Raw genomic sequence first — 13,242 nt, 5'->3', positions numbered from 1 at the left:
GGGCTCCGTTCCCCCTATCTTTCGTTTTGTTTGCCGACATGGGGACGGAGCCCCCTGCCACCTCTCGTTTTGACAGGGGGCTCCGTCCCCCTGTCCCTCTTTGGTTGCCGGCATGGGGGCGGAGCCCCCTGCCACCTCTTGTTTTAACAGGGGGCTCCGTCCCCCTGTCTCTGTCTGTTTGCCGGCAGGAGGCGGAGCCCCCCTACCATCTTTCTCATCTGACGGGGGGGGGGGGGCTCTGATCCCACTGTCCGTTGTTGTTGCCGACAGGGGGGCGGAGCCCCCTACCATCTGCCTTGTCGACAGGGGGCTCTGTTCCCCCTGTCTTTTGTTTTGTTTGCCGACAGAGGGACGGAGCCCCCTGCCATCTGCCTTGTCGACAAGGGGCTTTGTTCCCCCTGTCTTTAATTTTGTTCACCTATTTTGTTTTTCGACAGGGACTCTGTTTTCCTGACCTTCTTCTTGCACGCTAACCTTTTTACGCTTGCAGAACGCACGACGGAGTGCACACGTGGCCCGAGACTGTTCGTACTTACGCCCGTAGGCGTTTGGGAACCCGCAACCCCAAGGTATGGAAAAGTTGTGTAAAAGGACTTTGAATGAGCAAAACTAAAACTAAAGAAAAGATAATTGAAAACGAGGACAATTATATATGTATACATATACGTTATATATGTACGTTTTTTAACTCAAGGATGCGGTTTCGTGATCCTTGTCCTCTTTATCTTTTCAGCATTCTACTTTCAACAATTTACTTTCTGTCGCCCCGCGCTTTTTGCGCCTTGGCTGTTTACGTTTCAGCACTTTACTTTCTGTCGCCCCACGCTTTATACGCCTTGGCTGTTTACGTTTCAGCACTTTACTTTATGTCGCCTCGCGCCTTACACGCCTTGGCCTTGTGCTTGACCTGCTTATTTATGCTCTTACTTGTTTATGCTCTTACTGCTTCACTTCTTGCTTGCATAATGTAAATTGTGATCATGCTATTGTTTCTATTTCTCAGGTATCTCTAGAGATTGTTGACAGCTTTTGAGCTTGTTTTGAGTGCCTTCTTATGGCTTGTGGCTATGAGCTTAGCCGCATCTCTTTGCGATATGCGATGCTACGATGAGTAGCACGAGGTAGATAGACCTCATGGTATGCAAAAAAGCATAATTGTGGACATCTCACTAAATGGTAATCATGCGCCTTCACAGGCAAGATGCTCAAGTGGGTCGAATAGACCAGGGCATGTAGAGCAAGGCGATGATGAAGAAAAACCCCTCATCATGCTTGTTCGGGATGGTTCATCAAGAGAGATGATGGATGGTACAAAACCTCCGATGGACAGGCCATTAATAGCTATTACGGGCAAAGATCCGGCTTCCCCAGTCATCGGTGATAGGGGAAATGGCGTTACAATAAGTATCCTAGGTGGTAGTCGTACGACACTTCTGCAGAAGTTGGATGCATCCTTGGGCCCTGTTTTGCCTTTGGGGACTTACTCTCTTGGCCACTGGTCGTTCTCTTAGGAGCGGACTCAGTCAGTCCTTCGGGGTATAATAAAATACATAGCATAATGAACCCCCGAATGAATTTCGGTTGTTTCTATGTTTTATATATTATGCATACCCACAATAGTCAGTTAATAATCAGATCACATTATGGCATGCTCACAGTTGTTCTTTGTTTTTGCTTTTGACTGCCTGTTTTACCTTGCTACCAGTTTTCTATTTGCGATCGTTAGAAGATATGCATGATAAGTTTTGTTATGACTGCTTACAGTTAGATTGTTATCAGTGTAATACTAGCCTGCTTGAGCTCATGATAATATTCTGGTTAGCTTTGCTATGGTCTTTGCTATTCACCTGCATATTGCCTGTTGTATCAGTTTATATCTGCTTAAATATGAGCATGCTTTAGATTAGTTGATGTTCTTCTTATTCTTTTGCGCACCTACCAGTTTTCAGGACTGACCCCATTTTTATGGGTGTAGGTGACAGGTAGGCTCTCCTTACAGGCGGCGGTACAATGCTACATGATCAAAGCCTCACCTCTCCCGTCGGCATTCTGGCTACTTCACTTTGGGTTTTGTACTTTTGTTGTTAGGGGTGGATGACTCCCCTTGTTCTGTACAAACTAAACCTTTTATGGATAAACTCTTTTCTATCTTTTGCTCACTGTTTGGCTTAGTTAGGAAATGGGTTTGTGCTGGGTCTTTTTGCTAACGTGCTCAGAAGAATCGACTTGTGCTTTTATCTAAAACCTTTGGTATCTTTAAAAATCTTTGTTGCAAACTCTGACTTTCGAAGGTAATTTCATTCAAATCTTCTTGTCTCAAGTCGAACTTCTGGGGCGTTACAGATCCCTAACTACTGCAGTATTCCAAGATGTATCATATTTTTTGTTCTGCCTTAGCAGCGATTCTCTCGGTCACAGACCGCCCACTTTGGGTTCGCTACAGTCAAGTAGTCGGGTTTAAAATATCTGAGAATAATATACCCCAAAAATGCTTCGGCTGTCAGCGATTGTCTTCCCCCACGTACCAAGGTGGATAGTTGATTATTAAAACAAAGACCTTTGGAATCACAACTTGAAACGAAAATGTCCTAATTATGCAAACAGTTATGTTTTATATTCTATATTACTTTTCGATGAAAATGCTCTATCTGAATTGTCTAAATATGTTTAATAGTCTAAATTACCGGAATTGGTAAAGACTTACCAGACTGTCAAAAGTTTGACCCTTTAATGGGTTTTGTTCAGGTACAGGTCAGTGAATGTAGCGGGGCAGGAGCGACATTGAGGACTAATACTCTCTGAAGGATCCAGGGCCCTGCTTGAGACTTTTATTCATAATAATTTGTATTTTCAAGTTTTGAGTGTTATGTACATTTTGTCAAAAATGATGTAAATAATATTTTGGTCTTCACTCTGATAATAGCTTTGTGTTATTTCACCCTCGTGGCTCGCTCAAAATTATCAAATCCGAACTCAATATTAAATTGTTTTTCGCTGTCAATATTTAAAAAGAAAAATTTTCAAAATTTTTGGTAAATTTTCTGGTTTTAAATTTTGGGGCGTCACACCTTGGAGACCCTTTCTTTTAGCTCTAAGGAATTCCCAACATAATGGGTGGGTTTCTCTTTTCTTTTTTTTGGCAACACCCATGCGAGGGTATTTTGGGGACCCACCAATAGAGGGTAGTTATGGAAACCAACATTGTTGGAAGTGAATAATCACACGAAAGGTTGCCCTATGTATGGGTTTCATCATGTGTAAGGAAAAGACAAAAGAAAAAGAGGGTGAGGCAAAAAGAGGGTTTTTCTTTACAAAGGTGTGCACTTGCACATGGTGGGATTGTTGAGGGCTTGCACCAAGGGAGAAGGAAGGAGACACAATCACAAGTATCACTCAAAGGACTTTATTTTGGTGGAGGTAAATGGTACTAGCACCGTTTTAGCACATTTCTTCTTGTTCTTAAGAGCCCTGTAATCTTATTTACTTGCCAGCATAATAAAATTATTCTCGTACTCTCCCCATGGACATAGGTGGTTTCGCCGAACCACGTAAATTGGTGTCTTTGTGTGCTTAATTTTTTTCTTGTCTTTCGTTGCATCGTATGCTTCCCACGCCCACAAAAAAAGATAATTTTTAATCAGATTAGCCATGAAATAAAGAAGTTGTTACAAAACTCATTGAAACAAGAAGGGTCAGGATGTGAACATAAGCAAAATGCTGAACTCATGCAAGTCAAAAAGGAAGAATGGGTGCTTCTGTGGTGAATGGAACAGTAAAACTTAAAGAAAGGAACTAGCCCTCAAACTTCCAGGCAGGAGCAAGGGAAGGAATATGCCTGAAGAAAGGCCAATCAGCTAGTTGGTCAGACCAAGGTAATAGCTGGTCTAACAAGATGGTCAGCCACAGCAGGAAAGAGGCACGGATCTGGATCCTAGGGGACATGAAGCAAATCGTTGTGACTGATAAACCAGAAGCAGCCAATTAATCCTCTTCTAGACCATGACAACTCAAAGACTTGCCATCAAGGATATCGGCCAAGATCAACCAATATCAAATATGGATAAAAAAGGTTGCTAGTGAAGGCCTCATTCAAATACCTGGAAAATAGCATTCACAGCCATAAGACCACGATCTTGACATGTGGTTGAGTGTACCATGGGTTAATTTTGTATATTGAACCGGAAACCATTATCCTTGATTTGTTTGTCTATGAATGGCATAAGACTGAAGGGAATGTTTCCCATATGATAAGCACAACAAGCGAATAAATGGTCTGATGCCTTTTGTCAAAGCAAATTTGATCAAAGAAAGGTATAAACCGTATAATATGAAGAAGAAAACTATATGTGGGCTGCGTCAACACAGGTACCATCACCCAACTGTCAATTGCAGTGTTTCTGATATAATAGTAGGTACGCAAATATTTTTATTAGGTTTGTAGTTTGCATCTCCATTTAACTTCTTCCTATGGGCAAATATGGAATGAGTTTACAATTTGCAGAAACGTGAGGCAGCCCACTTCTCAAGTGATTCATGGAGTCAACATGCTCCTCATAAACAGTCAATCTAACTTTTCACTATCATTTGTTGGTCCGGGTCCAAAATTAGCCATAATGATAACTTTTCATCCACATTTGGCTCAAACATTTAGCTGTTTTCAAACATGCTTTTCTAGCTCAGAGATCATCTTCTTTGATCAGATAGGGCCTCAAATGTCCAACATTTTGTGGAAATATCAACGTTAGCTGGTTAATTCTTTCTTTAATTTTTTATATTGTGATGTTTTTCTGAGTACTTCACATCAACTGTGCTTCATACTTTGTTCATTCAGTTGGACCTTTCTTTCAACTCATTGCAAGGACATATTTCTGAAGTTATAACTCTTCAAAACAAGAGAATGATTTCTTAATCAATGTTCCCTGGGCACTTAAAAATATGGATTTTCAATTATGGAACTAATAATTCAAAACTAAAACATGAAACAAAGTTAAGAATTGTCCACGGTCATGAAAGAAGAGAAGAAAATGAACTCAACTAAGCTTATGGAGTTGAATCCAAAATGATCTGAATTTGAATAGGCTGATCTTTTTGGGCAAGACGAATTCCTTTCTCTCAAAGAGAAGTCTTGTCATTAAAGATATCACACTTAGAATCATGTTCGTTTATTTCCTACCACCTACAATATGTTCTTTTGCATGTCCATGCGACTGTGCTGCCAAATAACCATTTTACCAACTGTAACTAAAACTACTATATTACCTACATCTTCAGGGTTTCTTCAAATGATACATGGTTTTGAACAGGCTTCACCAATCTAAAAGTGCAGGGTCAATAAGAAAGACAAAAGTGAACGGCATGTCCAAATTCAACTTCCTGTGGGATCATAGTTACAACGATTAAAACAATATTGGTACATAGAATCAACTGAATTTTACTTACATAAATTGATCTACATACATCCATGAACGCTCCTGACCATAGAAGACAGTTTCTAAGAGAACAGATTAGATAATAAGAAGATATAAACTCTTGCAATATGGAAGATGGGGCAAAACAGAAGTGGGATGGCAGAAAACCTTTTAAGCTAAGATGTTAATGCAATAAATGGAAATCAAAATTCCTTTTCTATTCGTATATCAAATGTTAGATTATAATTTACATAATGCTCGCATCACTTTTCCCCCACAAAAAGTTCTACAAGCTAATTTCCTGTGAACACATTGGCCAGAACTTAAAAATTAGCTCAAAAGACTCAAATGGAGTTTTTGTGGATCTTTTAGCATAAAAATTACAGGGTTGACACTCATAATATAGAAAAAGGTATTCAGCATGCATGTCAGGAAAGGAAAAAAGAAAGTAGTAACTAAAAAGTAAAATCCTACTTCTAACAAAAAAGATAAACAGAAGCCTCAAGGTACCTCCACTCCATGATTCTCATGCCTTGCGAATTTTGGCAGTCCAAGAGAAGAAGAACCAACATTTCCAACATAACATTTCCATTTTGATGGCAGAAATGGAGTTTGAAGCAGTCTCACTGAAGATAGCATGCCTACAAAGAAAACCCAGTTCATCAAGATTCTTAAACTTTACAAATGTTACAGGGAGCAAGAAGGCCTCTAGTAGGAAGTATGGTAATATATATGCAGCACTCCTAGCGTCTGTCACATGGATATGACTGTGGATACGCGGATACAACCATTTTTATGAAATTTCCAATATGACTTGTATATAAAGGGATATGGAACGGCAGTCAACATGGAGTATCTGTGTGACATAGCCTAGAGTAAATATACTGAGAGCGGTTACATGAAGAAGAATCTTGGTTTTCTACCAACAGTCCATGAATAAAAGCATCCACTCATTGAAAATAACAATAAACATATAGGCATGCCTCTGTAACTGATATTATTCTTGAAAATTACTCGTTTGCAAAACAAAATTCATATTAATCAAAGATCCCTTGCTAGGTCAAGCATAGGGGGTATCTACAGAACAAGGATTTTTACGTATGAGTAGGAATGGTGCTATTGTATGTAACACAGTGATTTTATGATTTTGTTAGTGTGTTACGATATGGCAGGCTGTAATATGCCTATATGCTAGCAGAAACAACACAACCCTGTGGCAGTCAAAAGAAAATGATGATAATGACATGGGATCAACAGAGAATGTGATTTAAGTGTTTACGTGGATGTCTGGATGATATGATCATCAGAGCAAAAATTTAGAAGTTTGTATTCCAACCCCCTAAAAAAGAGAAAAAAAAAACTCAAGGTCAGTTTCATACCAAAGCTTGGCCTTCTGAAGTACTTTATTAGCACTGAAGTGGACAGTGCCAAATCTGGCATTTTAATTAGCTAAAGCAAATGCACTCAAATATTCTTGGGGATAACCAGAATGTTTGGTGCACAAACATTTAACTTTCCAATGGGACAACACCCAACATTAGCACAAGATGTAGGGAATTCTCTCAATTCCCATTCCATACAAAAAACTTATTAGGCATCTCATATACTTGAAAATTACGTGCCCAAATATAATTATCTCATTACATGTTTTAAGTCAATTTATGCTCGTGTTCTGCTTTAACTTAAGGTGCATTTGGGTCCATTTCTCTATCTTACACCACTGCACTACAGTTTGCGGTATATTGCCAGTTGGATTGGGTTTAGTTGTGCCATAATGCGAACTTCTAGCAAAGGATGTTGCCAAATCCCACCATGACTAGGTTATCATCCGAAGTTGAATACCATAAATGGTCTCAAGTTGTTGTGAACTAACTTGGCTACATTTCTTCATGACCGTGACTCATCTGTGGAAAACCATGCTGCTGCATATTGTTGATAACCAAACTTTCCATAAAAGAAAAAACATGTTCAAATTGACTGCTAATTTGCAAAATTAAAAGAAAAATCCATTCAGGTCTCTGTCACACTGCACACGTTTACACCATCTAGCTGATGCTTTTATAAAGACCCTTAGAAGAAACAAATTTGAGTATCAAGTGGAGCATTTTTTTCATTCATGCTCCAACCTGAGGGGGAGTATCAGGAGGTTATATCACTAAGTTTCAACCAAAATTCACGTTTGTTTCATATTTGCAACCACTTTCTCTTATCATAGCCATTCAATCACGTCAACCACAGAATACGTTGCAATGAATCATAACTGTTTTATCTGTTCACATGTTCATGGTGCAGACCAAGAAAGAAAGAAAGATCAGATTTAATACAACCAATTACTTCTGCCTTTTCACTCTCATCAAGGGTCATATTGAAGAAGGTACTGGACATGTACAACGATCGACTTGATTGATCGGTTTTTCCACGATAACGTAACTCAATCTACAAAGATTCAGCAACAATCGCTCACATAATATTCTGTCGAGTTCACAAAATCGCATGCTTGCAATTGATGAGCATGGCTACTAGCTCCAGAAGTGTTTGTCGTTTTTCTAGCTTTTTTGATGTCTGGTCGTAGCATTTAGCACTACAGTTAGGCCAGCCATCTCCATGGATTCTAAAACATATTGGCGGATAGTAATTCAAGGGAAAGTACCCCCACCAACTATGGCTTTTTGTAAAGGTTTAAACCGGTGGGTGGGAATTTCCAAAAGTAACTTGAGTACAGAGATCATCTATTAAAATAGTACAATATCAACCATAACAAGATCCCCGCAAGCTTCCGCAGTGCTTCTAAATTATAAATAACCATCTAGAGAGAGAGAGAGAGAGAGAGAGAGAGAGAGAGAGAGAGAGACTTACAAGGAGTCTGAAATCCATGGGTGATTAAGCATTTTTCCATGCTAACAGCTATAGCCCAACTCTCTCTCTCTCTCTCTCTCTCTCTCTCTCTCTACTTGCAGCTTTCTAACAAGCCCTTCCCTCTATTTCCGACACAAGTTTCTAATCCTCTCTCTCCAATAGAAGAAAACAACTTAACGAACATTTTGGAAAAGCAGACCTGTTGGAGCCTTTCGCCATGTGTATGCTACAAGATTTTTTTCCATTAAATGCCCTTCTGATTTGGAAGTGGGGTATCAAGGGGTTGGACCTCCACCAAAATGGGTGGATCCAGACGGTATCGGATCTGAATCTGATCGGATTTTCATAAGAAAAACCATACCAAGATCCAATGAAGAATTACGTAAACCAAACCCAGTCCATACCCGGTAAAATAATATTTTTTAAGATTTTTACATTGAAAATTTGTAGATCTTAATTGAAACTTGGGTCAGATCTAGGTTTGGTATAGAGTTCTATAAATCATACCTGGCCCATTCAGTAATTGGACCTCATGGGTTTGAACCGAATAGTTAATCAAACCCCTTCCTTTGTTATCAAACCCTAACCTTACCAGATCCATTATGGGTCAGAATAGGGTCAAAACTGACCCGTTGACACCTCCAAGTGGCAGCACTATGACATGATTGAACTTATACTGCGGGTGACAACGGACACCAAATCTAGCACAACTCTACAAGCGGAAATAAGTGACACTATGGGTGAAAACTGCATAACTAATGGGATGCAGTCTAGATTATGACAGATCCAAATTCGAATCCAAACAGTAAAACTGAACCTGAGAAAGGTAATCATACTAAAAATAATTTTTCATATTTAAATAGATTTTTAAATCAACTACCTATATTGCACTAAAACTTTCCAATAAAAATAATGAAAATTGACAGTATTATATGACAAAAATGATATGTTTTCCAAAATGCTCTACAATTTTCAAAATCTGCCCATATCCAAATTCGCAAGTGCTTGACTTTTTTAGGACATTTTTACCATTCGCATGAACGAACCTCATGAGGTCTACACGATATATAGGTATGTTGTCTTGATCTCACCTCTCACTAAAAAGTACATTCACAGAATAATTTTGTTGACCTCATGAAGTTCGCATAACCAAATTTACGAACCTCTTGTTTCTAAAATTTGCGCACCTTTGCACATATCGTACAAAATTCACATATATAGATGACATTCATGAGATACAATGTGAATCACTTTTAAGGAATTAATCTTTAAGGAGGTCCATAAATGTGTGACGACATTCGCATATTAATGTTTGTGAATGTCCTCGACCTTTGTAATCTAATCAATCTTTGTAAATAAGGTACTACCTTCATGACATTCGTGTGCTACCATGTGAATTTCCTTTAAATAAATGATCCTCAAGGAGGTTCACAAATGTGTGATGACATTCGCGTATAATTTTTGTGAATGTCCTCAAACTTCGCACTCATATACAAGGATCACAAATATGGTGCTACTTTCACAAATAATGTATGATCTTCGCGAAGAGTACTTGTGAATCTCTTTGGAAGAAATTTTCTTCAATGAGATCCAAAAATGTGTTGAGATGCATAAACTTTTATCATGTGATTTTTTGTACATTCGCATGCTTACTGAATCATATATAGTCGTTTTTATTTTTTAAAATTATTTTTTTGATTGTTTCAAGAAAAAACCCTAATCTTTTTCCTTTAAAACCTCTAACCCTTTTCTCTCCCCTTGTGATTCCCCTGAAATCTTTTTAATCCATTTCAATAAGGTTATGGTATCCTTCTCATTGACTTCTCCGGTTAGGTTTAAAGGTGAGTTCTATACAAACAATATATATATATATATATATTATTTTATTTCATTTCGAATTATTTTTTTTATAGATATGAGCATTTAATAGCCTTGAAGTATTTGTGTTTGGTTGTCACTATGGATATTTTATGTATGTTTTCATATATTTTATTTAATATTTGCCCCTCGATTTTATAAGGTTTACTATGTTTAAGGTTTTTTCATAAATATATATATATATATATATATATGTTGGTATTAAAGATTATTTATGTTTGTTTGCTTGTCATTTTATTAATATTCAGTGGTTTTGTCTTGATGTAATGGGGTTAGGGTTGACTGTGCACGAGTATTCAATTAGTATGATGCAGTTGGGGTTGATTGTGCATAAGCATTGAATAGGGGTTGGGGTTATTGTGGGTATTTGATTTTAAGAGTGGTTATTATAGGTAGTTTTGTTAATTGAATGTATGAAAGGTATATAGTTAGACTTTTCTCACATGCTATTTTTATTAGATAAATGATATGTAATATAGTTTGTGTAGGTAGTTAATAATTGCCTATAAAAGAGTTAAAATCACCCTACTTAGAGATCTATATTGGTCTCCAAAAACAATAGCTTTAAAGAATTTATGGTTTTGATATCTCATAAAATCAGATATGCAGAAGAGTTATTGAGTCTCTAGTATAGTTATTCTCTTAAAGTAGGTAGCCAAGATATATAAATAGATGTATTGGACGATGATGATATAGAGTTAACATTATTTAGCGATGACATTTACTTAGTAAATCGCAAAGTTAAACAAAAAGCAAAAGTGATATACAAGAATCTATTAATGAATGAAATGATGAAAATCCTATGAAAAATGTACATCTATTTCATGCACCATCTATTGAGCTCAGTCCTTTGGTAAACATCCAACTATCCTAAACAGCGGGCAATATTGATGTCCCAAACATTAAGCTCAGGAATGCAGAGGGCATGTAGTTGCCCAAACCGATTAGGGATATAGATGTTCGACGTACAGACAATGAAAAACTTTCACAAACAATTGATATTGTACAGATCAAAAGATCAATTAAGGATGCAGAACTATGTAGGCAAACCAATGCTACTGATCTTTATCGCAGTAATTAGGATGACATGTAGTCTTCTAGAGTAGATCACAACTAGGTACAAGTTGTTGGACGCTGTAATATATGCTTAAGATGGAGATGTTATTTTTGTTATTAATATTGAAAGTTGAAAATGCAAGAATGTTACATGCATAAAAGCAAAGAAAGTGATACGTATAATGAATTTTGATTTAGTTTGTGCAACCGAACAATCAATTAGTGGTAACAACAATTACATTCATAGTGACAAATCGAATGATATTGATGATAATGACTATACCATGTCGGTTGAGTCGGACCAAGACACTGATAACATGGGACAAATAATAGTGGATAAAAATGGTGCAAAAATAGCAATTGAGAAGTTAAACTCTTGGTATGTTGTATAAGCTATATGAAAATTTGTTAGATAGTATAATTATTTTATGTTTTTATGCTAATGAGATGTGGTTGAATAGGTTCTCATTCAATGGATTTTAATACAATAAAAAGCAATTGAAAATCATTGAAGCAGAGGCATTTCAATTGTATGATGAGTTGCATAACAAAAAACTTAACGATTAGAAACATTTTTTTGGCTAACAACAAGCTCTAACGATCAAGAAATTGCTTTCAGTCTAAGGCTTAATGATCTTCAACATTGTCATGAGTTTTTAAAAGTCATGTCATCACAAATAACTATAAAGCAAAATTCATGAAGGACTGCAATAACAAGGTCACTATTGTATGCACAAGAAAGAACTCGTAGACTATGATTGATTGCCCATAAAAGATTCATTACACAAAGGTGCATGAAGCAACATTCTTTCAATATGAAAGTGAGCATACATGTGGTGGATCATTTGGCAACATTCTAGGGGGAAAAGTGTCTTTCATGTAGATTTTATGTAACAGTAGGACAAATTTTAACTAAAAGATACCAGGATTTTTTTTTGCCAAAGTTAACACATTGTTGATTTTCTTTTTCTTTTTTAATATGTAATAATACAATGGTCTCACTAACGAATATGTTCCAACCGTACCAAGTACTAGACAACCCACCCGAGGGCAAGCGCGGGCGTGTCTTAGCCTCTCAGTACCAGATATAGTATGGAACCACCGTTAACAAATCCGATTGAACTACTACATAAAAGAAATTATTAATTTAAGTATTCCATCATTGGCATTGCCTTAACCAAAATAAGCTCTAAGGAGTTAGCCTGCGCATGCATCGGAGTTCAATAGTTCCTTAGAATAAAGTTCGAGAATAAAGCGTCCAGATGACAAAATCCTTAAGTTATTATTTACGTGAGCAAACACAGAAAAAAAAGATTGATTTAAAATCAATTTAACGTGATGGATTTTTGGTTAAACCTCTCAAACACATTACATTTCAAAAACATTGTCATTCAATCACCCATAAAAGAAATTAATTGAATTATGAAATAGTCTCATTAAATATTAAACAATTCAAGCCATTGTTAAAAAATAGATAAATAAATAGTCAATAAATGTCAAATTCAAATAAGACAAATAGCCCCTAGGGATTCAAAAACATTAGCCTTCATAGCCCCCTCCAGCATCCTGCACTTGCTCCACAAATCACATATTACCTGAAAAATATTTTATTTTGAAAGCATGGGTCTTTGAAGAGTCTCAGTAAAATTCACACAGCTAATGCAAGATACAATATATAAAGCTTGCATACTATGCATCAATCACAAAAGAACAACATTCAACATTTAATAGATGGATAAATGATTAAATAATAGAGTTCATGCATTCAAGATTCTACAAATGTACAGAAGCATGCTATAACAATTTCAAGCATACATAATTGCACTATAATTGAAACTAAGATATTCAATAATATGCATGAATCCATATAATCATATGAACATAAATAAAAGTGCAGAAAAGTAAAGTAAGCAAGTATTTTATGTTTCACTTTATTACCAAAAGCCTATCGGGTATGCATAGAACCACTATGAAACAAACTAGACTACTCGAGTGTTTATTATGATATGTGTAAAACCCACTTTAAAAAAAATAGGACCCGGGT

At 36.9% G+C, this 13,242-nt stretch overlaps 1 protein-coding gene across 1 annotated transcript in view; it reads right to left on the bottom strand.

The window, feature by feature from the left end:
- CRR7 (chlororespiratory reduction 7) overlaps positions 1-8,406 on the bottom strand; it is a 32,687-nt gene extending 24,281 nt beyond the window's left edge. Inside the window, exons 1-2 of the mRNA XM_089990774.1 lie at positions 8,265-8,406; positions 5,919-6,049 (exon numbers count right to left, since the gene is read on the bottom strand). Of these exons, the coding sequence (XP_089846900.1) occupies positions 5,919-6,049; positions 8,265-8,304 (171 nt within the window). The 5' untranslated portion in view covers positions 8,305-8,406. The remainder of the gene's footprint in view (positions 1-5,918; positions 6,050-8,264) is intronic.
- Positions 8,407-13,242: the final 4,836 nt, after the last annotated feature.

This window comes from Nuphar pumila, chromosome 16 (assembly GCF_984573655.1).
Source record: "Nuphar pumila chromosome 16, dmNupPumi1.hap1.1, whole genome shotgun sequence".
NCBI lineage: Eukaryota > Viridiplantae > Streptophyta > Magnoliopsida > Nymphaeales > Nymphaeaceae > Nuphar > Nuphar pumila.
This window is presented reverse-complemented; position numbering and strand designations above follow the sequence as displayed.